This window comes from Pongo abelii, chromosome 6 (genome assembly GCF_028885655.2).
Source record: "Pongo abelii isolate AG06213 chromosome 6, NHGRI_mPonAbe1-v2.0_pri, whole genome shotgun sequence".
In the NCBI taxonomy this organism is placed as follows: domain Eukaryota; kingdom Metazoa; phylum Chordata; class Mammalia; order Primates; family Hominidae; genus Pongo; species Pongo abelii.
Window position 1 is genome coordinate 14,804,621 of NC_071991.2, and position 25,281 is coordinate 14,829,901.

Genomic DNA, 25,281 nt, shown 5'->3' on the forward strand with positions numbered 1-25,281 from the left:
TGCTCTAGACTTCTTGCCATCTGCAGTGTCGCAGTCTTAGAACCTGAGGATGAATGAACCTGGCACTAAGAGGAAGGGCTCAGAGGCGAGGATCCCAACTCAGCCTCAACCCCACCCTGGGCCTTCAACTTCCTCAGACCTGTCTCCGGCCATGCAGTGGAGAACATCCAGGCCTTATTCCCTGAGAACAGGCCCAGAGGCCACGCTCAAGGCCTGGAATCTGACACCTGCAGGAGACCCCACTGCAGGGCTTAGATCCTCAGGCCCCAAGCCTCACCCCACTCCCAGACACCCAGCCCCTCAGGCCCCTGCACCCCTTCCCTAATGTCTTAAGCTGCGGAACACCTAATCCAGCTCTGTACTGCAATGCCCATGGATCTTGCTCCTCTTCCCACATGGACCGAAAGGCTCAAGCAACCATTACACCTCCTCTCCTATCACAGCCTGCTGGACAGTCCCACACCACCCCAGAGCAAGACCTTCCCTTTCCAACCACTAGTGACGGGACAAGAGATCAGCCCAAGACATCCAAGCACTGGGCTGGTGGGCAGCTGACCGTGCAACTCAGTGCCACAGTTCAGGCTGGGGCTGCTGGACTGGCAAGGCCTTCACAGGAAGGGAAAATGAACTGGCCAGCAGGCACCACGAACACATTTCATGCGGGCCCTCTTCCGAACTTTGCTTGGTGTGATTACGATACAGTTATATATAAGCCCCAAATTAAAGGACTCTGTTCCTTGCAAATGGAAAGAATGCTTTCATCTAAGTTTTTTTAAACCTGATTGCTGCCTGGGGAGTCGAGCAGTAGCCCACCAGGAGGAACTGGAGTTTGGTGAGAATCACAGAGCTGGGAGATGCCAGAGCTCCACAAAAGGAAATTTTATTTCTTGCCTTTAAACAAAATAAGATGCTCTCAGAGCTTTTTCTTTTTTTTCCTCCCTAGAAAGGAAGTTTCATTATGTTGCCCAGGCAGGTCTCAAACTCCTGGCCTCAAATGATCCTCCCACCTCAGCCTCCCAAGGTGCTGGGATTACAGGCATGAGCCACCACGCCCGGCCCAGAGAATTTTTTTTAACTGCAGAAAACATTTTTAGAACTTTTAGAACTTTTCTAAAATACTATTTTGTCAGCTGAACAATATAGAAAAGTGCAGAGGCAAGTGCCTTTCCAGAATCGCATGGTGACTTAGAAGCGGGGCTTGCGCTTGCGGCCGGTGTACTGGGTGTCAGGTCTGACTTCCCTGTGCAGAAAAGGAATAGGACAGTCTCAGAAAAAAAGATCAAAGCAGCCCTGGACCCTTCAAATGCAGGGAAGCTCTTCATGGCAATAGTCATCCACCCCCCACCTACCCTGCCAGCTCCCAAGCTGGCACTCACCTGCCCTGGCGCCTGTGCCTCTCCTTCTTCTCCAGCACCCATGCCCGACTCTTCCTCACCATTCCCCGCCTCGACATCCTTGATGGGAACCTGTGGCGGAGACACAGCTCTGAGCTGATGGACAGCTGATGGATGGGGCTGCCCGACTGGCCCCCATGTGAATCCATGGCAAGCTTACTCTGAGTCTGGTGGCCTCGGATGCCCCTTCTCTCAAATGCTCCACCTTCCCTATAACACAAGTCCCCACTCTGGACACTCTCCTTCCCGATAACATCCACCCGGCCACACAGGTTGCTGGGTGGGCAGAGGAGGAGAGGGCTGGGCCGGGCATGGAGACCTAAACGCCAGCGAGCAGTCTGTTCCCTCTTCGGGAAGCAGCTAAGCAGCAGTAAGCAGGCCGCTTTCTACCAGTGCAATGACACATCATCACCTAGACTTCAAGAGCACAGTCGACAGTTCACGGCAGGAGCTTAGGGTCCCACAGCTTGGGGGCAGGAAGACAGGGATGGAAAGGAGGGGCTGAAAAGGAAGGACTGAGGGGTGTGAGGGAAGAAGGAAAGAGGGCGGGGTAACCCCGAAGACCCCTGTGACCATCCGTAGAAACCAGAGACAGGGCAAGCCAAGGAGCTGCCATTCGGATGCCTGAGCCTGATGGGCCAGCACAAAGCAGGAGCAGCCGCAGAGCAGGGCTGGGGACACAGGAGTCGTCATCTCAAGATTCTACAAGGAGGACAAAGTGAGGGCAGAGTGGCGAACCGGGGGCAAGAGGTGAGCCATGGGAGAAGCAGCAAGGGGGAAAGCCATCAACGGAGCTAAAGGAAGGAGGTGAAGACGGGGAGTGCCCCAAAGCACAGGTCCCAAGAGAAGTGGGGGCCCAGCCCTGCAGGAGGCACAGGAGAGGCATGGGAGGGAGGCAGCCAGGAGGAAGGGAGGGACAGGCCAAAAAGAGAGCCTGGAGACTGATTAGGTAAAGGCTTAAAAAACTTTTTCTTAATTCACCTGTTTATTTAAAATAAACAAGTGTCCTGAATGTGGTTAGACTGAGGTGACAGTAACGGGAGAAGCTCCTCCCTGCCCTCTATCTCATCTGAGGAACTGGAAGTGCGAGCCTACAGAACGAGGGATGGCAAGGTACATGCTGGGCACCCTCGACACACTGCCAAGATGGGTGGCACTACCCCTGCTTTTCAAATAGCTGAGGAATGGATGCTCAGGTCATTCAACTTACCCACGTTTACTTTTAGGACATGTCGTTTGAAGACACCAGTGTAAGGACAAGAGGGATCCTAAGACGCATGAAGATAAGGCAATGTGTACTTCCCCTGGGAGGGAGGAGATGGGAGTGCTCCCTGGGAGCACAAGATGGGCACCTCAGAGAAGAGGTCATCCAGAAGGGTCCCAGCTCCCCATGGGGAATGGACTAGGGAAACTAAGGGAAATGAGCAAAGACCCAAGGGGTCAGGCAGCATAAACCTATGGTGGACACGAGGAACATGCATGGCTGTGCCCAGCTGTGGGCCTTCCAAACACATGCATTTGGGGCTCATTTTTCCTCTTAAATGTCTTAAAGGTCTTAAGACCTTTCCCTCATGTCAACCGGAACTCAGAAATAACCTCCCTCTTCACTACCTTATAATCAATTATTCATTCAGAAAAATATTGAGCACTTTTTACTAACAAGACACTATTTTTAATGTCAGGGATATAATACCAGTCCTCACCAAGTTTTCACTCTAGCTGGAGATACAAATAATAACCAAATCAACTGGTATGTATGACTTAGAGCAGTGAAGGGTGTTAAGGAAAATCAACATGAGCGGGGAGCGGAACTGCAATGAAGACACTGAAAGAGCAATGACAAGATACAACTTACATTTTAGAAAAAAAGAAAAAGACCAGTCTTGCTGCTATGCAGAAAATAATCTGAAAGAGGCAAAGACTGCAAAGGCAGGGAGACAACACAGGCAGCTGTTCAGCAATCCAGGCTAGGGGCAGTGCTGGATTAGACTCGTTGGAAGCAGGGAGGGTCAGCACGGGGATACACACTGAGGGACGGACAGCAGGGCTCAATGACAGGCTGACAAGATGTAAAATGTAGGGAAAGACAGGAATGATCAAGAATGGTAAAGAATGGAGAATGAGGCCGGGCGCAGTGGCTCACACCTGTAATTCCAGCACTTTGGGAGGCCGAGGCGGGCGAATCACAAGGTCAGGAGTTTGAGAACAGCCTGGCCAACATGGTGAAACACTGTCTCTACTAAAAACACAAAAAATTAGCTGGGCGGGCGCCTGCAATCCCAGCTACTTGGGAGGCTGAGGCAGGAGAATCGCGGGAATCCAGGAAGGCAAAGGTTGCAGTGAGCCGAGATCAAGCCACCGCACTCCAGCCCGGGGGGAAAGAGTGAGACTCCATCTCAAAAAAAAAAAAAAGAATGGAGGATGGCCAGGCATGGTGGCTCACATCAGTCATCCCAGAACTTTGGGAGGCCGAAACAGGGGGATCGCTTGAGGCCAGGAGTTCAAGATCAGCCTGAACAACATGGCAAGACCGCATCTCTACCAAAAACTTTAAAAATTAACCAGGCATGGTGGCATGCACCTGTAGTCTCAGCTACTTGGGAGGCTGCAGCAGGAGGATCATTTGAGCCCAGGAGTTCAAGGCTGCAGTGAGCTAAGATTCCACCACTGCACTCTAGCCTGGGTAACAGAGAGAGACTACCCGTGGAAACTCCAGGTATAGCAGACACTGAGGAGGCATTGGGAAACCCCAGGTGGCAAGAGACTGAAGATACACATTTGGGAGTTAGGACCTTCCGGCTGGCATTGACAGCACCACAGATAGAGAAGGGATCCAATCCAGGCTGGGCCCAGCACTCGAGGAGGAAGCAGCAGTGGAGTGAGGAGCAGCCAGGAAGGCTGGGGAAACCACGACAGTGGGTGGAAGTCCAAGTGAAGGAAGCGTCAAGGAGCGAGCGCACTGCTGTCTTTGACCCTACTGAGCAGGCACGTTAAGGACATGAAAAAAAGTCGAAGTGACCAGATGTGGCTTGACGGAAATTGGTGGTGGAGCTGACAAGAACAATTTGTGATGAGACAGAACTGTCAGCCTGAGAAGTGGATTGAGAGAATGGCAGGAGGGGAAGAAGAGGCAGGTCTGAGTTCTGCTATGAAAGGAAGCAACAACGGGGTGGTTAGTTGTTGTTATGGGGTTAAGGGAGGAACTTTTCTAGAATAGGAGAAATTGTGCAGCATGTCTGTGTGCCGACAGGAGTGACCCAGGAGAGTCAAGATGAGGACGCAGGAAGGAAGGGAGAGCCACACAGCACCCAAGGGAGAGGGTCCCGGATGCAAGTGGAGGGCAGCATCAGGAAGGAAGGAGACAGCCTGCCAGGCGTGGCAAGGGGAAGGGGCACGTGTGGGCTCACAAAGGGAGTCCAGGCTGCACGGCTGCGCGCAGACATCCAGGACCCCAAACCCCTAGCCCCAAACAGGCACAGTCCAAATGGGGCCTGATGTTTCTACCGTCACCTTGGTGTCCCTGCTGCATGTGACCTGAGAGGCTTGGGTGAGGGCAGAGAGAAAGTCCACGTCTAACAAATGTGGCAGCCCCTGCTGCAGCCGGGGCAGGCTTCAGCAGTTGCTTTACCTCTCATTGGTGAACACAGACTCCCTGGGTTCATCTTCATCCTGATTTTCACTCAGCCCCTGCAGGAACCAAAGTGCACTCAGGTCACCCTGGAGAGTTCTCAAACCATCTGCCCCACTCCAGAAGCCCGGGCACCCAGGCCTGACCCTTCCGACAGGGACAAGTTCCAGTCCCACGAGAAGGAACTGACATGCCTTTCTGGGACCTGAAGAGCAGAGGTCTCTGCCTCCAGATTCCAGAGGATGTGAGCACTCCAGGGTCTGCACTCTGGGGCTGGGCCCTGCTTCCCCACCAGTGTTCTCCCAGCAGGCTCTGTAAGCTGAGCCCCACTGCCTGGAAGTCAAAAGACACAGGCCTGCCTGCAAACCCAGCGTCTCTCACCTCTGGTATAAAGGTCGAAGGCCCAGAAAACAAGCAGAGGTAGAATCTGAAAGGAGAAAGTGCAAAGTGAGGGTTGGGTGGAGAAAGCCCCACAGGGAGACAAGCCCTCAGCTCCCCCACCCGCACCCCCCTCCGCCTGCCTGGACCCTGGTGACCCACACCCCAGCACTCCTCTGCACCACTGAGTGGCCTGAAAGGGCTATGCCACTACCCTCCCTCCTGCAGCCCAGGCAGCACACCGGCCCCCAGTGCTCACTTCTTTGCTTTGGCACTGTTAGGGTAGTCTACCACCATGCCACCGGAGAAGCCTGCCTTTGTGGCCTGGGTTGTGATCAGCTCCAACTGAGGAAAGAAAGGCAGTGGGTCAGGCAGCGGAGGTTGAGAGGAACAGACAGCTTCACCTCCCTCCCCTCCTTCAGAAGCCAGTCTGCTCCAGGATGAATCCTGCCTGGGAGAACTTAAGGTCGCTGTAAGCCACATAGAGAAAAGTACAGGCTAGAATCTGGCATGGCCCACACCTCCCTCAGGAGAATTACAGAACAAAGCAACTCCCCTCATTCTCACTTTCCAGTGCAGGGACCCAGCTCCCCACTCAAGTTTAGGAAGGAGATGGCCACCAATTGGAATCCAGACTCATTCATGTTATTAGTCAGGGACAGCTCTTCACTTATCTTTCAACATCTACATCCTACTCCGCCATTCCTTAATTATACATCACACAACGGAGAACTGTCCGGTGCCCTCTCACCCTTCCTAAATGGCATTTACTTATTTGGTTATGGAAATCAGTCGCATCACCTTATCTGTAATACCATGTCATCTGCCAAGAGAAGGCATCCCACCCCACCTCCGCAGATGCCACCCCCTTAGGATATCAGGTCGTCAAATGTGCCATCAGGGGCCACACTAGGGTGCATGGTTCCTCCTTTTCCCGCCAATCTGCATAAGGTTCTTTGTCGCTTCCCCAGGACAGCTTACCTGTTGAGTCCCCCCACTCCCCTGCACACCCAGTAGCCGAGGGACTCACCTGCTCTGAGTTCTCAGGGTACAGCTGCAGGACAGCTCGGGATCCCCGGACCTGAAAGAAACAGGAACATCACTGTCTTACAAATGACCGCATGAGCTTAGGGCCTGGACACCCCTCTCTTCCTTCATTCACCGAGTATTTCCTGAATTTCCATTATGTGTGAGGCACTGTTAGGGCTGGGGATAGACATGAACAAAAGAGATCACCCTGAACTTTGGAGCTCACGTTTTAGTAGGGGAGGCAACTAATTCACAGTAGCAAATTTTTTCTTTGTTCCAAAAAGAGGAATTAGACAAAGTGACAGAGTTTCCTTTCAGTTCAGTTTACTTTTGGTTCCAAAAAGGCCTGTTTCAGATGGATACTTGAGCAGAGATTTGAATGGAGTGAGGAGCTGGCTATTTAAACGTATAGGGGAAGAGCCTTCCAGCAGGGAGAAGAGGAAACACAAAGGCCCTCGAAACTAAAATATTAACCCAGTGTGCCAGGAGGAGAACTCATGTGACACACAAGACCAGCAGCCAGATCGGCAGGGGCAGTCCACCCCAGGAAAGGCCAGCTGCCAGATCAGCAGGGGCAGTTCACCCCAGGAAAGACCAGCCGCCAGATCAGCAGGGGCAGTTCACCCCAGGAAAGACCAGCGGCCAGATCAGCAGGGGCAGTTCACCCTAGGAAAGACCAGCGGCCAAATCGGCAGGAGCAGTCCACCCCAGCAAAACTAGGGGTGGGCTAGATCAGGCTAAGGAGGCAAAAATCACTCAGATCCTTCAAAACGGACTCATTTTTAAGCTGGGCACAGTGGCTTACGCCTATAATCCCATCACTTTGGGAGGCTGATGCAGGACGATTGCTTGAAGCCAGGAGTTTAACACCAGCCTGGGCAACATACATAGACCCCATCTCTTAAAAAAAAAAAAAAAGTAAAAAATTAGCCGGGCATGGTGGTGTGTGCCTGTAGTCCAAACTACTTGAGAAGCTGAGGCAGGAGGATCACTTGAGCCCAGGAGTTCGAGGGCGCAGTGAGCTACGATCACACCACTGCACACCATCCCAGGCAACAGAGCAAAAGTCTGTCTCAAAAAACAAAATTTAAAAAGAACTCATTTTTAGGACTTAAAATCTCAGACTATCATCTAATCCTAGTGAACAACTGAAATTAACATCACTAATTAGAAGACAAAGCTAATAAAGGCTCTCTTTGCGGTAAATAACTATCCTGTTCCCCATCCGAAGAAAAGGATCAGCACTAGGAGGAGGGATAAGTGAGGAGTCAGAAGGATGTGGGCACTTTGGAAGGTACCCCTCTGGATGGTCTAGACACGACATCTCTGTCCTCACTCTGCTCAGTCCATGCCCCAAAACCAACTTCTGATTAAAACTCAGCGTAATAGACATAGGAATACCGATCAACACAAGTAGGCCCTATTACAAGTTAATAAATTGGTCTCCGATTTTGGTATCAGTGACTTCTGGGTTTGATTAGAGTATATCAGTCCACTGAGCTTGAACTTCCATTTAGGCTGAGGACCTGGACAGAAGTAACCACAGTAAGGTCCTGCCACCCCATGCGGTCCCATATGAGTAGCTTACCCATCATGGGACATCTCAATTTCCTCACTCTACCTGCAGGGCTAGGGAGGGACAGGCAGCTAACCCAGATGGGGAGAAGATCTTATACTCACGAGAACAGAAAAAAGAGAAGCAAAAAAGCAGTACAGGCGCTTGGCAGGGTTTTCAGACTTCTTGTTAGCATTACAGAGCCACTGCACAGCAGAAATGCTAAAAAGGAAGGGACCTAGTCAGGCAAGGGAGCAATCCACATTGCTCCCCCAACCACTTCAAGCCTCTTGACATCATCCGTCCTGGATCTCCAAGAGAAACCCCTCCTCCCACAGCTTCCCTTCTTAGAAAGTGCAGGTTGAGGCCACGTACAGTGGTTCACGCCCTATAATCCCAGCACTTTCTGAGGCCAAGACAGAATTGCCTAAGGCCGGGAGTTCAAACCAGCCTGGACAACATAGCAAGACCCCATCTCTACTTCAAGTATTTTTAAATTTAAAAATTTAAAGACAAAAAAAGTGCAGGTCCACTGCAGGTCATGACTCTACAACACTGGAAAAATAGGACATACAGAAGGACAGCATTCATGTCCCTTAGTCCCAAGAAACCTTTCCTCCACCTTGTTTCCATCTGCATCTCGAGTTGAAAAGTCCTCCGTGTCAAGGCTGTCTGCCCACACACCCCTCCTTGTTCCCTTCCTCCAATCCAAGGAAACAGGCTTTAGACTATTCACACACACACAGCCATCCCATCACCCTTCCTCCTAAATCACTCCCTTCCACTCTACCTGTTAAGTGTCTTCACAGCCCCCAGATTTAAAACCTCAAGCGGCCGGGCGCATTGGCTCACACCTGTAATCCCAGCATTTTGGGAGGCTGAGATGGGTGGATCACTTGAGGTCACGAGTTCGAGACCAGCCTGACCAACACGGTGAAACCCCGTCTCTACTAAAAATACAAAAATTAGCTGGGCTTGGTGGCATGTGCCTTTAATACCAGCTGCTCAGGTGGCTGAGGCAGAAGAATCATTTGAAACTGGGAGGCAGCGGTTGCAGTGAGCCTTGTGCCACTGCACTCCAGCCTGGACAACAGAGCAAGACTCCATCTCAAAAAATAAATAAATAAAACCTCAAGCAGTCACTATGTCTTCCTTTCTGCCCTTCCCCTCCGCCCTGCTGTACACACACAGAGCCCTACCTCCACCCCATTGGCTTGTCCCACAGCCTCTCCCAACTTTCACTTCCCCCCACCAATGCTCAGTGCTACCAGCTCAAATGCTTCCACCTAACTCCCTCTCCTCTTCCACCTGAAAATCACCTTCCTTAAACACACATCTGATCCCATCACCTGCCAACTTCCCATCATCTACTCCATCAAGCCCAAACTTCTTAGGACACACTTAAGCGCCTTCTAGGAACCAACCACACTCAACCCCATCTTCTGTGGAATCTCTCGTTCATCCCTCTCATCTCAGACCCCTTTCCCACCGGCGTCTGTGCCTCTGCCCACTGTTCCCTCACTCAGAAACCCTCTTTTTGACTACCCAAATTCCTCCCAGCCTTCAAGGCACAGCCCCTCCACCCAAGGCTTTCCTGTGCTCTAGCAGCCCCACGACTCCCTAGGGCACACACCACTCATGCCCTTATATTCAGTTGCCTGGTCCATGTCCTAAAGCACCTAATAAACTGTGGAGAGTCTTACACACAGAGACTGTTTGATTTCCCTGTACTCCACAGCACCTTGTACGCCTTACATGTAGCAAATGTTTAAAAAAAAAAAAAAAAGTCTGGGCCGGGTGCGGTGGCTCACGCCTGTAATCCCAACACTTTGGAAGGCTGAGGCGGGCAGTTCACGAAGTCAGGAGTTCAAGACCAGCCTGGCCAACATGGTGAAATCCCATACACTTGGCTAATACAAAAATTAGCCAAGCATGGTGGTGAGCACCTGTAATCCCAGCTACTCGGGAGGCTAAGGCAGGAGAATCGCTTGAACCCAGGAGGCGGAGATTGCAGTGAGCCGAGATCATGCCACTGCACTCCAGTCTGGGCAATACAGTGAGACTGTCTCCAAAAAAACAATTTGCTATACCACCTCACCTCTCCCCGAAGACAAACAAAACTGACCATCCCCTTCCGAAACACACAGACCATACTGCTGGCCTTCAGTTTTTCACAGCTTAAAACACCTCATCTGACCATTACCAAAAAGCATCTGCTACCCTTGAAATTATTCCCCAACCCCCCTGGGTCTTGTTCCCAGATGTAAAAGGAAAATGGTCTAATCTGAATTTTTACCTCTCACCTGGCTCCCCACTTCACATCCCCACCACTCAACTTAGGGTAACCAAAGGAAGTCTCCCCTGCAAGTAATGATTTGTAACTTCCTCCCCTATTTTCTCACCTTCACTCCCACACCACACCAAAAACTAAACAGAACTGATCACAGCAGGCTAAGAAAAACTTAATCAATTTTAACGTTCTAAGATCTGTTATCAAAGTGCTATGCGGATATTTAACCCGACTCTGATTACAGAGAAAGGACTGTGAAGCGCTAAAGAGATCAGAGCAAGCCCAGACGCTCTCCACCAGTTATCTGTTGGCAAATAAAGTAAGATGGCTGCTGGGGCCCACAAGATGGCTGGGGCCCATAAAATGGCCGCTAAAGGCTAAAAGACCACCTCCCCTCCCCCACCAGACATACAAAGCTGACATAGAATCTGTACCAGTGGTGCCTGAACCCGGCAATGCAAAATAATCGCAATAGTAGCACCCAGGCTGGAAGTGCAGTGGCGTGGTCTCGGCTCACTGCAACCTCCGCCTCCCGGGTTCAAGCAATTCTCCTGCCTCAGCTTCCTGAGTAGCTAGCTGGGACTACAGGTGGCTACCACCATGTCTGGCTTTTTAGGCTGGGCGCGGTGGCTCACGCCTGTAATCCCAGCACTTTGGGAGGCCAAAGCGGGCAGATCATGAGGTCAGGAGATCAAGACCATCCTGGCTAACATTGTGAAACCCCATCTCTACTAAAATACAAAAAAATTAGCCAGGCGTGGTGGTGGGCGCCTGCAGTCCCAAGTACTCGGGAGGCTGAGGCAGGTGAATGGCTTGAACCAGGGAGGCGGAGCTTGCAGTGAGCCGAGATCCCGCCACTGCACTCCAGCCTGGGCGACAGAGAGAGCCTCCATCTCAAAAAAAAACCAAAAAAAACAAAAAAAAACCATGTCTGGCTTTTTAGTAGAGGCTGGGTTTCACCATGTTGGCCAGACTGCGAAGTTTCAGAATCCAAAAAAAATACACTCTTGGGCCTTGCTCTAACCTTGTAAATCTGAAAATCCCACGGGATGTGTATTTGTAAATATCTGCGTGAGTCTGCTGCACAGCCAGGTTTGGGAGGCACTGGCCTGCAGGACTAAAAGCAGGAAGAAAGAGGCCAGGGTGGCTCACACCTGTAATCCCAGCATTTTGGGAGGCCCAGGTGGGTGGATCGCCTGCGCAACATGGCAAAAACCCATCTCTACAACAAATACAAAAAAAAGTTAGGCTGTGCACGGTGGCTCACACCTGTAATCCCAGCACTTTGGGAGGCCGAGGAGGGTGGATCACAAGGTCAAGAGATTGAAACCATCCCGGCCAACATGGTGAAACCTCACCTCCACTAAAAATACAAAAATTAGTTGGGTGTGGTGGCGCGCTCCTGTAATCTCAGCTACTTGGGAGGCTGAGGCAGGAGAATCACTTGAGCCTGGGAGGTGGAGGTTGCAGTGAGCCAAGATCGCACCACTGCACTCCAGCCTGGTGCCAGAGCAAGACTCCATCTCAAAAAAAAAAAAAATTAGCTAGGTATGGTGGTGTGGGCCTGTAGTCCCAGCTACTCAGGAGACTGAGGTGGGTAGATCACCTGACCCCAGGAGGTGGAGGCTGCAGTGTGAGCCATAATCACAGACACTGCACTAGAACCTAAGTGACAGAGTGAGACCCTGTCTCTAAATAAATATAAGCAGGAATTGAAGACCCTCACCTGATGCAACCATCAAATGTGCCTGGCTTGAATGGGATGCCCTGGCCCATATCCCCCAGCAGCAGGTCTCCCTCTATCTCTCGGTCCACGGCCTCATCTACATTAGAGAAAAGGCAGTCAGAGAAAGAGACAATACCTGTGGCTTCTCCACACCCATCAGGGTAACCCACCCTGGTGCCAGACAGGACATACTTACCCAGCATGGCAGGGCTGATATCCAGGCCCACCCAATAGTGCCCTTCATCTGACAGATAACCTCCACTCAGCCCAGTGCCACAGCTGGAAGACACGACCAGACACTCAGGGTCAGTTTGCAAAGACACTTCACCACCTTAGACAATCTGAACCAGGCCCCAGAATCTCACCCAATATCCAGCAGGTAACAGGGCTTATTCTCTGGCAGATAAAGAAGCTCCAATGCTCGCCCAGCCATCCTGGTCTGGATATCAATCATCCGTGAGCTGGGAAGGCAGAAACACAAGTGGACATGGTAAAGGAGTTCTGGGTGAATACTTCCCTCAGACCAAAAAACAAAAAACAAAAAAAAAAAAGCCAAGTTAAAAACAAACAAAAAAAAAGGATCAATCATCCCGAGGTACTCTTTTCTGACCCCTTCTAAGTTGGGATCAACAAATTCAACCATTTGAATGTGACCCCAAAAATTCCATGTAATTCAGGACCATGTTATTTTGTGGTAACAAATTATCACTGCACCAGCTGCCAAGCAGATGTGTAAAAGCAAATCACTTAGCTAGTAATAAACAACCACTGGGATCTGCAACTCTATTAGGCTGGGCTGCTCTAGCCCTTGTTGAAAACATTTTCTGCAAGAATTATTCTCCATGGTTTCTCTCATCTAGAAGGATCAACAATGCACAAAAACCTACAGCAGCACCGTCCGTGAGAAACAGAATGTGAGCCACGTATGACTTCCCAATAGCCAGTCAAGAAGAAACTTAAAGAAACAGGTAAAAGAAACTGGAGTCCTATTTTTTTTTTTTTTGAGACGGAGTCTTGCTCTGTTGTCGCCCAGGCTGGAGTGCAGTGGCGTGATCTCGGCTCACTGCAAGCTCCGCCTCCCGGGTTAATGCCATTCTCCTGCCTCAGCATCCCCAGCAGCTGGGACTACAGGCGCCCGCCGCCAAGCCCGGCTAATTTTTTTTGCATTTTTAGTAGAGACGGGGTTTCACCATGTTAGCCAGGATTTCTCGATTTCCTGACCTTGTGATCCACCCGCCTCGGCCTCCCAAAATGCTGGGATTACAGGCGTGAGCCACCGCGCCCGGCCTCTGGAGTCATATTTTTAACTCCATATATTTAATAATGAATTTCCATTAACTCAATATGTTCAAAATATCACTCCAACATATAATCGACATAAAAAGTCATCAGCAAGGACCGGGCCTGGTGGCTCACGCCTATAATCCCAGTACTTTGGGAAGCCAAGGCGGGTGGATCCCGTGAGCAACTTACCAGATCCCTGGGCAACATAGCAAAACTCCCTCTCTACAAAAAAATTACACAAACTAGCCGGGCGTGAGGAGGCGCGCCTGTAGTTCCAACTACCTGGGAGGCGAGGTTGCAGCCACTGCAGCACTTCGGCCTGGGCGATAGAATGAGACCCTGTCTCACACGCACAAAAAATTATCAAGCTATTTCAGCCGGTGTGGTGGCGAGTGCCTCTAGTTCTGGCTACTGGGGAGGATGGCTTGAGGCTGCAGTCGGCAGGGATCAAGCCATGGCACTCCAGCCTGGGCAACAGACAGACCCTGTCCCTAAAAAAAAGAAACAGTATCCAATAGCTATTTATTTATTTATTGAGTCAGGGTCTCACTCTGTCGCCAAGGCTGGAGTGCAATGGTGCGATCGCAGCTCACTGCAACCTCTGCCTCTCAGGTTCAAGCGATTCTCCTGCCTCAGCCTCCCGTAGGCCCGGCTAATATTTGTATTTTCAGTAGAGACGGGATTTCACCATGTTGGCCAGGTTGGTCTCGGAATTCCTGACCTCAGGTGATCCGTCCGCCTCGGCCTCCCAAAGGGCTGGGATTACTGGCATGAGCCACAGGGCCCGGCCAGTAACCATTTACTGAAATAGGGCTAGTCTCTCAGTGAGAGAGCATGGAAAAACCACAAAGTATCTTTTTTTTTTTTTTTTTTTTTTTGAAACAAAGGCTTGCTCTGTCGCCCAGGCTGGAGTGCAGTGCCGTGATGTCGGCTCACTGCAACCTCCTCCTCCCGGGTTCAAGCTATTCTCCTGCCTCAGCCTCCCGAGTAGCTGGGATTACAGAAACCCGCCATCGCGCCCGGCTAATTTTTTCTATTTTTAGCAGAGCCGGGGTTTTGCCATGTTGGCCAGGCTGGTCTCGAACTCCTGCCCTCAGGTGATCCGCCCGCCTCGGCCACCCAAAGTGTTGGGATTACAGGCGTGAGACACCGCGCCAGCCTCCCCCCGCCCCCACACCCCCCCCCTTTTTTTTTTTTTTTTTTAAGACTCGAGGTGCGGTGGCTCACACCTGCAATCCCAACAGTTCGGGAGACGAAGGCGGGAGGATCGCTTGAGCCCTGCGCTTGGACCACCTTGGGCAACACAGCGAGACCCCATCGCTACAAAAAATAAAAAAAAATAAGCCAGGCGTAGTGGCGCGCGCCTGTGGTCCCAGCTACTGGAAAGGCCGAAGGGAGCCACCACATCCGGCTAATTTTTTTATTATTTGCGGAGACGGGGGCTCGCTACGTTGCCCAGGCTGGTCTCCAACCCCTGAGCTCAAGCGATCCTCCCGCCTCAGCCTCCCAAAGTGCTGGGATTGCTGAGATTACAGGCGTGAGCCACCCCCACCTGGCTACAACTCAGTAGTTATACAAACTACCCTCTATGAAATTCAGACAATAATACATCAACGGCTGTCTTGGAAATTTATTGGCAACAAGGCGCCACGATAAGCATCCTGCAGCCATTACTTCCTTCCCCCCACCAGGACTGACCCCTCGCCCGTACCCACCGCCCAGCGCCTCTTTTACCACATGCTTAGAACAAGTTGTCACATTCGACTTTGAAAACCACCCACGGAAGGCAAGCGCGATCACCCCTACCTCAACGCTGAGGTACCGAGGCCCAGAGAGGTCGGCAATTTAAAGTTGATTTACCAGAGACAGAAATGGCACCCACCCGGGTCCTTCCCTCCCCGCACCCCCAAATTCTACGGGCTTTCCGGGCAACGCCAGGAACCGGGGCAACTTGCCGCTTCCCGACCCCCGGACGCCCCGCAGTACTCGGGCTCCCCTCACTTGCGAACGTATTTCCGGGCTTCTGTCTCGTCATAAAACTGCGAAAAAGAGAAAAATAAATGGCAGGTAGAGGAATAATTCAGACGCGGTGGCCGCAGAAGTGGGAAGAGGGGTGTCCGCGGGCCCCGGGACTTACCAGCTCTGGGGGTCCGCCATGCTCCGGACGCCGGCCGCGATACGCCATTCTCACGCCTCAGCAGCACGCCTGCGACTGGCGTCTGCCGGCACCCGGCTTTTATGTCATCAGCCCGGCGACCGCTTAGTAATACGCATGCTCCATCCCCACGACCGCCCCGCCCCCCTTTACGTGACTGGCCACAGGGCGACCAACCGACTCCTCTCATTGGCCGGTTTCTCTTGCACCGCCTGCCGAACCAATTCAAGATGGCAGCCATGCTCTGGCGATGGTGGCCCCGGCTGTTACCGTGGAGGTTCCTGCAGACCCGTGGCTTTCCACAAAATTCTGCACCCAGCCTGGGCCTAGGAGCGAGGACTTATTCCCAGGGCGACTGCTCGTATTCGCGCACGGCGCTGTATGATCTGCTCGGCGTCCCCTCCACAGCCACGCAGGCCCAAATCAAGGCGGCTTACTACCGTCAGTGCTTTCTCTACCACCCGGACCGCAACTCCGGAAGCGCGGAGGCCGCCGAGCGCTTCACGCGCATCTCCCAGGCCTACGTGGTGCTGGGCAGTGCCACCCTCCGTCGCAAGTATGATCGCGGCCTGCTCAGCGACGAGGACCTGCGCGGACCTGGCGTCCGGCCCTCCAGGACGCCCGCACCCGACCCCGGCTCGCCGCGTACCCCGCCGCCCACCTCTCGGACCCACGACGGTTCTCGGGCCTCCCCCGGCGCCAAGCGCACGATGTTCAACTTTGACGCCTTCTACCAGGCCCACTACGGGGAACAACTGGAGCGGGAACGGCGCCTGAGGGCCCGGCGGGAGGCCCTTCGCAAACGACAGGAGTATCGGTCCCTGAAAGGCCTCCGCTGGGAGGAGACCCGAGACACGGCTGCTATTTTCCTCATCTTTTCAATCTTCATCATCATTGGCTTTTATATTTAATCGGAGAGAGGAGGGAAGGGAAGTGTCCTCAGCCAACTCCCCAAAAACGGCCTTTTTTCCTGCCTCTGAACCCTTGGCCATTGATAATCTACCTCTGCTGGGATCCGAAGGAACTGTACTCCCCCTGCCCTCCCCGACCCGCCCAGCTTAGCCGATGACCTGCACATCGCTCCACTGTGGTCCAGAAAAGGAGGCCTTTCGATGTCTGAGAAAGAGGCTCCACGCTGTAGAGTCCCGAAAGCCCAGGAGTGAAGGGGTTCCTGGAGTCTCTAGGGTGCTTCTTCCAGAGTCTGTCTTCTTGCTTCCAGATGTGGTCAACTTCTGGAACACTCGCTGTAGCTTTATTGTAAAGCCCCGAGCAAGATTTATCTGCTCCTGCCCCGCATGTGTACGCTGGGCCTCCTCTGTAACCTTGAAATGTGCAATGTGACCAATTGTTGACTGCCAAAAGAAAAGGTCTGGGGTTGTACGAAACTTGTCTTTCTGTGACTTCCCCAAGCCGCAGGTGAGACCTGGTCCAGGGTAAGAATGGGATCGGTGGAGAGCCTGCCGTTCCTTCCGCTAAGGTCAGCCCCCTGGAGCACTCCTCCATCTGTTGATAGCATGTGGAAGTGAGAAAAAGTCATTGAGCATAAGGAATGAGTGTTCCTGTGCCCATATTTAGTGTGTGACCTTGGAGAAGTTACTCTGTGGGCATGACAGCAGAGGAGAAAATCATTTGGCATCTTGAGGTCTGTCATGCTTTATTATCCATAGTTTTTGGGGGGTTTTTTGTTTTGTTTTGTTTTTGAGATGGTGTCTTGCGCTCTGTTGCCCAGGCTGGAGTGCAGTGGTGCGATCTTAGCTCACGGCAACCTCCACCTCCCGGGTTCAAGCGATTCTCCTGCCTCAGCCTCCTGACTGTGTAACTGGGATTACAGGCTCCCACCACCACACCTGGCTAGTGTTTTGTATTTTTAGTAGATACGGGTTTCACCATGCTGGCCAGACTGAGGTCTCGAACTGCCGACCTCTGCCCGCCCAGCCTCCCAAAGTGCTGGGATTGCAGGCATGGGCCACTGCACCCGGCCCTATTATCCATAGTTCTGATCCACAGGGATTACAGCATGATGCTAGCAGGGCCAGGTTCATCCTTGGGACAGTGTGGCTGGCTGTCACCTGGTCCTCCCTTTACCAGCCAGCCCCATTGCACACTGCAGCCCATCCCCTCCCAGAAATAGAGTGACAAACTCCACACTTAAGTCCCCTGTTTCTGCTTAACTTGCAGTGCTTATCACAGGCCCTTCCTTAATTTTTTAAACAAGGCTGCTTGAGGCTGGGGTAAATTTTGGGACTGTGGGAGTACACAGGACTACTGAGGGACGGGGGGTTGGTGGCTTGGTGTTCAAGGTGGAGACTTGGTTCTTTACGCAGAGCTGGCTAAAGGCGTGTTTTTTCTGCTCTGTTTCTCATTCATGTTAAGTAGTTGGTCATCACTGGTCAGAGCTGCTGCTGTAGCTCTCTTAACTGTGAGTCACTGGACGTCGGCAGTGAGTTGGCTGTGAGATTGTAGGTGCTCAAGTGTTTATGCTCGGGACTGAATGTAAATCTGTAAAAGGGGAAAATCCTCGCAAGAGGTCTACGAGAAGGATGAGGGCCCAAGTCTAGGGTCTAAACAAAGCCAGGAGTGGTTTGGTATATTACTGAGTGCAATCATTGTGTGCCATTCCTGCACTCAATGTATTGTGTAAAATCCTTAGGTAAAATGGGATAAACCCACAGCTGGTCCTACTTGGCCTCTTGAAAACCATTCCATCATTGTGCCAATCTAGCCTGAAAAGAAAAAAAAAAAAAAAAACCATTGATTGTCTCTTGCCTTGGAGGTTGGGGGTATGCCCCTACTCAAGGCTTTGCAGTGACCATATGATGCAGTAGTGAAGATCTGGGGCCTCGCACAACACTTTGGGATCCACCCAAGGCGGTCGGATCACTTGACCTCAGGAGTTGGAGACCAGCCTGGGCAACACGGCAAAACTCCATCTCTACAAAAATCACAAAAATTAGCCAGGTGTGGCAAGTGCCTGTAGTCCCAGCTACTCAGGAGGCTAAGGTGGGAGAATCGCTTGAGCCTGAGAGGTCATGGTTGCAGTGAGCTGCGATCCTGCCACTGCATTCCAGCCTGGGCTACAAAGCTAGACCCTATCTCAAAAAAAAAAAAAAACGGTTTGAGCCCAATCTGGTTCAGACCTGTTTGGCTCAGTGAGCCTGGACTTGAGGGGAGGGGATATGTACTTTTTAAAAGAACATTTACTGTTACTATGTTTCATATTTAGAAAACAGGACAGAGACTTTTTTCTGGAAAAACAAAACTGCAGGAAGTGGAGTTTCTTTTTTCTGGAAAAACAAACTGCATGAAGTGGAGTTTAGCAAAATGTTCTGAAACTAGTGCTTCTCAACCAATAAAGCAGGCACGACAGAAACAGTGGGGCAAGGGCTTTTTGTTCTAGCCAAACAGGTGGACGCCTTTCGATGTGGGTTTGTAAAGCACTAGTGGTCTAATAGCATGGGCTCCTTGAGATAGACCTCTGAAGTTTGTTTTCTCAGTCAAGATCCCAGCCAGGAACCTTCCCTTTGAGCCCCCGAACCTGGGGTACATAGAAAGTTCCAGAAGGTTCAGACTGGGGGTGGGTCCAGACTAAAGTAAACTTCTGGGACATTCCATGAAACTCTAAGCAAAGTATTCTATAAGGTTTACTAACCATCATCCAATCCTAAGCCCCTCCCCTGGCCTAGCACAAGGCCTACTCCGTAATGTCATCCCTTTATGTCTCGGTTTTGTAGGCCAGAGCTAACCTCTGAGGGGCCCCACTCCCTGCCTGCCCTGAAACTGAGCCTGTACTCTTCATGGAAAGGAAAATGTGTAGGAGGCTTTTTGAAGGACCCCCAAAAGGTTCCCATGGTCACATTTTTCCCCCACTCACTCAGATTGGCTTGAGTCTTTTCTTTCTCTGCTACCTGGCAAGTGGAGGCTGAACTCGGCCATGACCTTAGCCCCTGCCTCCTAGGGGCTATTCCGTAATTCCTGGTTGTGGAGGATAGCTCAGACATGCCCAGCCTTAATCCTTTTTCTTTTTCACAAACTGAAACAAAACTCCCTAGAAGTTTGGACCTAGGATGGGAGAGTAGGGTAAAGGGGCCCAGCCTGGCCCAGGCTGTGCTCAGTGGGTTGGGGAGGGGGGTACTGGTATGGCACGAGGCCGAGTGAGCAGCAGGCGTGGTTCCTAAATGGGGAGACAGAGGCCACAAGACAGGAACCAAAGGCGCACAGGTCTGGGTAATTGTGGTGGTGTCTTTGGGCTTGAATGGGACTTTATTTCTCCTGAGCCAAACTGCTTTTTCCTTTCTGTTGCCGTTTATTTATTGCTGGGTGAGATGACCCTTTACAGATCCCAGTGTTGAGGAAGTAGGCTTTCTCCCTCTTCCTTTTGAGGTTCCAGCATTTCATTCATTGAGTGCACCTCTGTATGAGCCAAATTGATTAGGAATAGCTTACCTTAGGCCACAGAGCTGTTCTACTGGGTCACGATTGACTTGGAGTGGCCACCAACACTCCCTTTTTTGGAAATGGAAGAGGTCTGTGTTTCAAACCGTTGGGCTTCCTGGAAGGTCGTCAGACCCCGTGCAAACAGGCTGAGAGAGGGACGGCTGATAAGTGGTGGTGCTACCTCAGTCCACACTCTGGAATTCAGTGCACTAGAAAAGCGGGCCCTGTCCTGGCCTTTGCCTCCTCTCAGTTCCTCAGCACCATGATGAAGTCACACGCTGCCACCTGCCCACGGGGAAGATCATGAGGGAAAGCCTGGCACAATGGCGTGCACCTGTGGTCCCAGTTACTTGGGAGGCTGAGGCAGGAGGATTGCTTGAGCCCAGGAGTCCAAGACTGTAGTATACAAAGATCTCGCCTATGAATAGCTACTGTACTCCAGCTGGGCAACACAGCAAGACCTCATCTCTAAAAAGAAAAACAAGCCGGGCGCGGTGGCTCACCTCTGTAATCCCAGCACTTTGGGAGGCCAAGGCGGGAGGATCACCTGAGGTCAGGAGTTCAAGACCAGCCTGACGAACATGGAGAAACCCCGTCTCTACTTTTAAAAAATACAAAACTACCTGGATGTGGTGGTGTATGCCTGTAATCCCAGCTACTTGGGAGGCTAAGGCAGGAGAATCACTTGAACCTGGGAAGCAGAGGTTGCGGTGAGCCGAGATCGCGCCATTGCACTCCAGCCTGGGCAACAAGAGCGAAACTCCGTCTCAAAAAAAAAAAGGAAAAACAACATCATGGGAGAAGACCTACCTTGCCTGCCCTCAGCAGCTCAGCTCCGAGGTCCAGCTTGCAGCCGTCATGGTTTTGTGCAAAGTAGCTGAGTGTCCCTCTGTTAATGTGTGCAAACCATGGTGAGAGCTGAGCCTGGATCTCAAGACCTTGCATAGGCCAAACATGCTCAACGCATGCAGAGAGCTCATCTCTCACTATCTGTCCTGAAGTCACAGCGTTGCTATGGATCTAGCCACCTCACCAGTATCTCTTAAGGCTAGGGTCCTGTCAACTAGTCTTGTGGTGGGTTGGCTCTCCCATCCTGCCCTTATCCCTTCAAAATTCACATCCTCAGCCCTGAGAGGGGACAGCCACTTTAGACAAAAGAAGGCAGGTTTCAGGGCCTGGCACGGTGGCTCTTGCCTGTAATCCCAGCACTTTCAGAGGCCGAGGCAGGCAGATCACTTGAGGTCAGAAGTTCAAGACCAGCTTGGCCAATATGGTGAAACCGTGTCTCTACTATAAACACAAAAAAAATGGCCGGGTGTGGTGGCTCACGCCTGTAATCTCAGCACTTCAGGAGGCCGAGGTGGGCGGATCACTTGAGGTCAGGAGTTCAAGACCAGTCTGGCCAACATGGTGAAACCCCGTCTCTACAAAAATATAAAAATTAGCCGGGCATGATGGTGGGTGCCTGTAATCCCAGCTACTCAGGAGCTGAGGCAGGAGAATCGCTTGAACCTGGGAGGCGGAGGTTGTAGTGAGCCAAGATCGCGCCACTGCACTCCAGCCTGGGCAACAGAGCAAGACTCCATCTCAAAAAAAAAAAAAAAAAAAAAACACACATTGGCTGGGCGCAGTGACTCACGCCTGTAATCCCAGCACTTTGGGAGGCCGAGGTGGGTGGATCACGAGGTCAAGAGATCAAGACCATCCTGGCCAACATGGTGAAACCCCATCTCTACTAAAAATACAAAAAATTAGCTGGGCGTGGTGGCGCGCACCTGTAGTCCCAGCTACTTGGGAGGCTGAGGCAGGAGAATCGTTTGAACCCGGGAGACGGAGGTTGCAGTTAGCCGAGATTGTGCCACCGCACTCCAGCCTGGCGACAGAGCAAGACTCCATCTCAAAAAAAAAAAAAAAAATTAGCTAGGCATGGTGGCACACACCTGTAATCCTAGCTACTCAGGAGGCCAAGGTGGGAGGATAGCTTGAACCCAGGAGGCGGAGGTTGCAGTGAGCCAAGATCGTGACACTGCACTCCAGCCTGGGTGACAGAGTGAGACTCCATCTCAGTAAAAAAAATGGCGGGGAAGGCCTGTTTGAGGAGTACGAAGGGCAGACGGATTTGGGGTTCACAGGCCACAGTCACCTTGCAGACGGTATTTGGCTGGCACAGTGTCCTAAAACAACTTTACCCAACATTCAAAATTTGGGCATAAAAACCGATTTTTTTTTTTTTTTTGAGACGGAGTCTTGCTTTGTCCCCCCAGGCTGGAGTGCAGTGGCGCAATCTCAGCTCACTGCAACCTCCACCTCCTAGGTTCAAGTGATTCTCCTGCCTCAGCTTCCCGAGTAGCTGGGATTACAGGCACATGCCACTACGCCTGGTTAATTTTTGTATTTTTAGTAGAGACAGGATTTCGCCGTGTTGGCCAGGCTGGTCTCAAACTCCTGACCTCAAGTGATCCACCCTCCTCGGCCTCTGAAACTGCTGAGATTATAGGCATGAGCCACTGCCCCCATAAAAACAGGTTTCTAATCTCTCAAAAAATGAGAAAATCTACCGGGCGCAGTGGCTCACACGTGTAATCCCAGCACTTTGGGAGGCCAAGGCGGGTGGATCACCTGAGATCAGGAGTTCAAGGCTAGCCTGACCAACATGGAGAAACCCCATCTCTACTAAAAATACAAAAAAACCAGCCGGATGTGGTGGTGCACGCCGGTAATCCCAGCTACTCAGGAGGCTGAGGCAGGAGAATCACTTGAACCCGGGAGGGAGAGGTTGCAGTGAGCCGAGATAGCGCCATTGCACTCCAGCCTGGGCAACAAGAGTGAAACTCCGTCTGAAAAAAAAAAAAAAAAGAAAATCTGCCACCATTCAGTTCACGTACCTGCATTAGCGCTGTGGGAGAAGCTCAGTAGCATTTCCCCTTTGAGGCCAGGCGCAGTAGTGCACGCCTGTAATCCCAGCACTTTGGGAGGCCAAGGTAAGCGGATCCCTTGAGCCCAGGAGTTCGGGACCAGCCTGGGCAGCATGGCAAAACCCCATCTCTACTAAAAATACAAAAATTAGCCAGGCATGGTGGCGCGCACCTGTAGTCCCAGCTACTTGGGAAGCTGAGGTGGGAGGATGGCTTGAGCCTGGGAGGTTGAGATTTCAAGTAAGCTATGATCACATCACTGCACTCCAGCCTAGGTCACAGACAAAGACCCTGTCTCAAAAAAAAAAGACAACAAAAAAAATTTTCGTCCATTTAGATGAGACATCACTCCCCAGTTTGCTGCACTTCCACCAACAGGGGTGAAGTGTAAAAGGCCTTTTATCTCCACACTTGCACCGTTTTTCCCATAGCAGAAAAACATTTCTGTACCCCACGCCCATCAAGAGGGAGAGCAAAAAAGTAAAAAGGTACCATGCATTTTCAGAAAAATAGGGGCAGGAGAATTTCTTCCTGGAAAGGGACTGCTTTGCACCTCTGTGTCACCATCCTGGCCCCTGAAGGCATTTGAGTTTGCAAATTCCTATATCGTATGTTGCTGCAAGAGCCTGCACTTTATGCAGGGAGGTTGAGTGAAATCTTACTTTCATTGTGGGACAAGGGGAATCTCTCGAGAGGTCTACAGCAATGATAAGCTTAGACACAACCAGAGGCCCTTTGGTACAGTAACACCAGTTCCTTCACTCCGTCTTTTGTGTAAAATCCTTGTATACACTGGGATAAACTTGCAGCAAGTCCAACTGGGTCTCTTAGAAACCATTCGATTCTCTAGCCTTGGAGGTCAGGGGCAAGCTCTTAGCCATGGCTTTGCAGGGACTACACGATTCAGTGGTGAAGGTTTGAGCCCACACTGGTTGGAGCCTGCTTAGCTCAGTGAGCCTTGATTGGTTAGGAAAAAGAAAAAGCACATTTAATGTTACTATGTTTCATATTTGGAAACCAAGAGGGGGAAGGTTAGAAAAATGCAGAAGCTAGTGATTCCCAAACAAAGAGGTATAAATAATAGACTTTCTTGAGGAACAGGGAGCTGTGTTTTTATTAAAAGGGGTGGGAGTTTTATTTGGAGACTTCTTTGGTTTTGTTTTGTAAAAGCAAGCAAAATGGTATCTAATAGGTAGGACCTTTCTCATGAGCCCCCTGATGCAGACCCTCAAGTTTGTTCTCTCTCATAGATCACAGCCAGGAACATTCCTGCCTGCCCCCCTCCCCTGAATCTAGAAGCAGCAAGTTCAAGAAGGTTTTAGGCAAAAGGAAGGGCCCAGAGTGCTGCACCTTCCAGAACATTCCAGAACATTCCATGTACCTTCAAGCAAAAGGGGTTAATGATTTTTCAAACCATCCAACTATAAGCCTTTCCATGGCCCACCCAGAACTGGGCCCACTCCACTCTGGTGGTGTCCATCCTCACCTGCCTCTGATCATTTTCAGGCTGGAGCTGAACACAGAGGGGTCTCACTCCCTGCCCCTCTAAAGCAGAATCAGCTCTGTGCAAGACAAGGTGTGTGCGAGGCCTTCTGAAGGACCCCATCTGGTTCCCATGGTAACACTTCTTCCTAGTCCCTCTCTTGTCCATGTCTCAACTTTCTCTGCTTCTTACCTACCCTGAGGAGGGGAGGCTCAACCTGGTAGCTGCTGCCTTCTAAAGGCTGCTCCCCAATTCATGATAGTGGAGAAAGGTTCAGACCTGCCCAACCTTTGCCCCTTTTTCCCTTTTGGTTGCAAACTCTACACCATGTCCATCATGAAGGAGAGCCAAAAAAAAAAAAAAAAAAAAAAGTGGGGGCCGGGCGCAGTGGCTTACACCTGTGATCCCAGCACTTTGGGAGGCCAAGGTGGGTGGATCACGAGGTCAGGAGATCGAGACCATCCTGGCTAACATGGTGAAACCCCGTCTCTACTAAAAATACAAAAATAATTAGCCAGGCATGGTGGTGGGCGCCTGTAGTCCCAGCTACTCGGGAGGCTGAGGCAGGAGAATGGCATGGACCCAGGAGGTGGAGCCTGCAGTGAGCCGAGATCGCGCCACTGCACTCCAGCCTGGGCGACACAGCGAGACTCCGTCTCAAAAAAAAAAAAAAAAAAAAAAGGCCGGGCGCGGTGGCTCACACCTGTAATCCCAGCACTTTGGGAGGCCAAGGCGGGCAGATCACCTGAGGTCAGGAGTTTGAGACCAGCCTGACCAACATGGAGAAACCCCGTCTCTACTAAAAATACAAAATTAGCCGGGCTTGGTGACACATGCCTGTAATCCCAGCTACTCGGGAGTCTGAGGCAGGAGAATGGCTTGAACCTGGGAGGCAGAGGTTCCAGTGAGCCGAGATCGCTCCATTGCACTCCAGCCTGGGCGAGAAGAGCGAAACTCCATCTCAAAAAAAAAAAAAAACAAAAAGCAGAAAAAACAGCAGGGAACCATGC

The 25,281-nt window shown here is 51.4% G+C and overlaps 2 protein-coding genes across 4 annotated transcripts; one reads left to right on the forward strand and one right to left on the reverse strand.

Moving 5' to 3' along the window:
• Window positions 1-864: 864 nt before the first annotated feature.
• On the reverse strand, window positions 865-15,574 carry BUD23 (BUD23 rRNA methyltransferase and ribosome maturation factor). 3 transcript variants are annotated; one of them, XM_002817861.5, is made up of 12 exons: window positions 15,422-15,574; window positions 15,286-15,323; window positions 12,366-12,461; window positions 12,197-12,279; window positions 12,001-12,097; window positions 8,110-8,206; window positions 6,431-6,481; window positions 5,660-5,745; window positions 5,404-5,449; window positions 5,023-5,081; window positions 1,377-1,466; window positions 865-1,240 (listed from the first exon to the last, which is right to left on the reverse strand). In XM_002817861.5, exons 1-12 carry the CDS (start codon window positions 15,467-15,469, stop codon window positions 1,186-1,188), a joined length of 846 nt encoding a protein of 281 aa, XP_002817907.1. In that variant the 5' UTR covers window positions 15,470-15,574; the 3' UTR covers window positions 865-1,185. The 3 variants fall into 3 exon arrangements, with proteins under 3 accessions (XP_002817907.1, XP_009240985.1, XP_054416387.1); XM_009242710.2 differs by lacking the exon at window positions 15,286-15,323 and having other exon boundaries at window positions 15,422-15,508; XM_054560412.1 differs by lacking the exons at window positions 15,286-15,323; window positions 15,422-15,574 and adding an exon at window positions 14,514-14,617.
• Window positions 15,523-23,931, forward strand: DNAJC30 (DnaJ heat shock protein family (Hsp40) member C30). Its single transcript, XM_054560413.1, has one exon. It carries the CDS (start codon window positions 15,523-15,525, stop codon window positions 16,348-16,350), a length of 828 nt encoding a protein of 275 aa, XP_054416388.1. The 3' UTR covers window positions 16,351-23,931.
• The last annotated feature ends 1,350 nt before the right edge of the window (window positions 23,932-25,281 follow it).

Coding starts and splice junctions, on each gene's coding strand:
- BUD23 (XM_054560412.1), bottom strand. CDS start 14,602: ATGGGGTCTCGCTGTGTTGCCCAAGGTGGTCCAAGCGCAGGGCTCAAG. Junction 5,746..6,430: donor ACCCTGAGAACTCAGAGCAG/GTGAGTCCCTCG, acceptor TTCTTTCCTCAG/TTGGAGCTGATCACAACCCA. Junction 1,467..5,022: donor TCTGTGTTCACCAATGAGAG/GTAAAGCAACTG, acceptor TCTCCGCCACAG/GTTCCCATCAAGGATGTCGA.
- DNAJC30 (XM_054560413.1), top strand. CDS start 15,523: ATGTCATCAGCCCGGCGACCGCTTAGTAATACGCATGCTCCATCCCCA.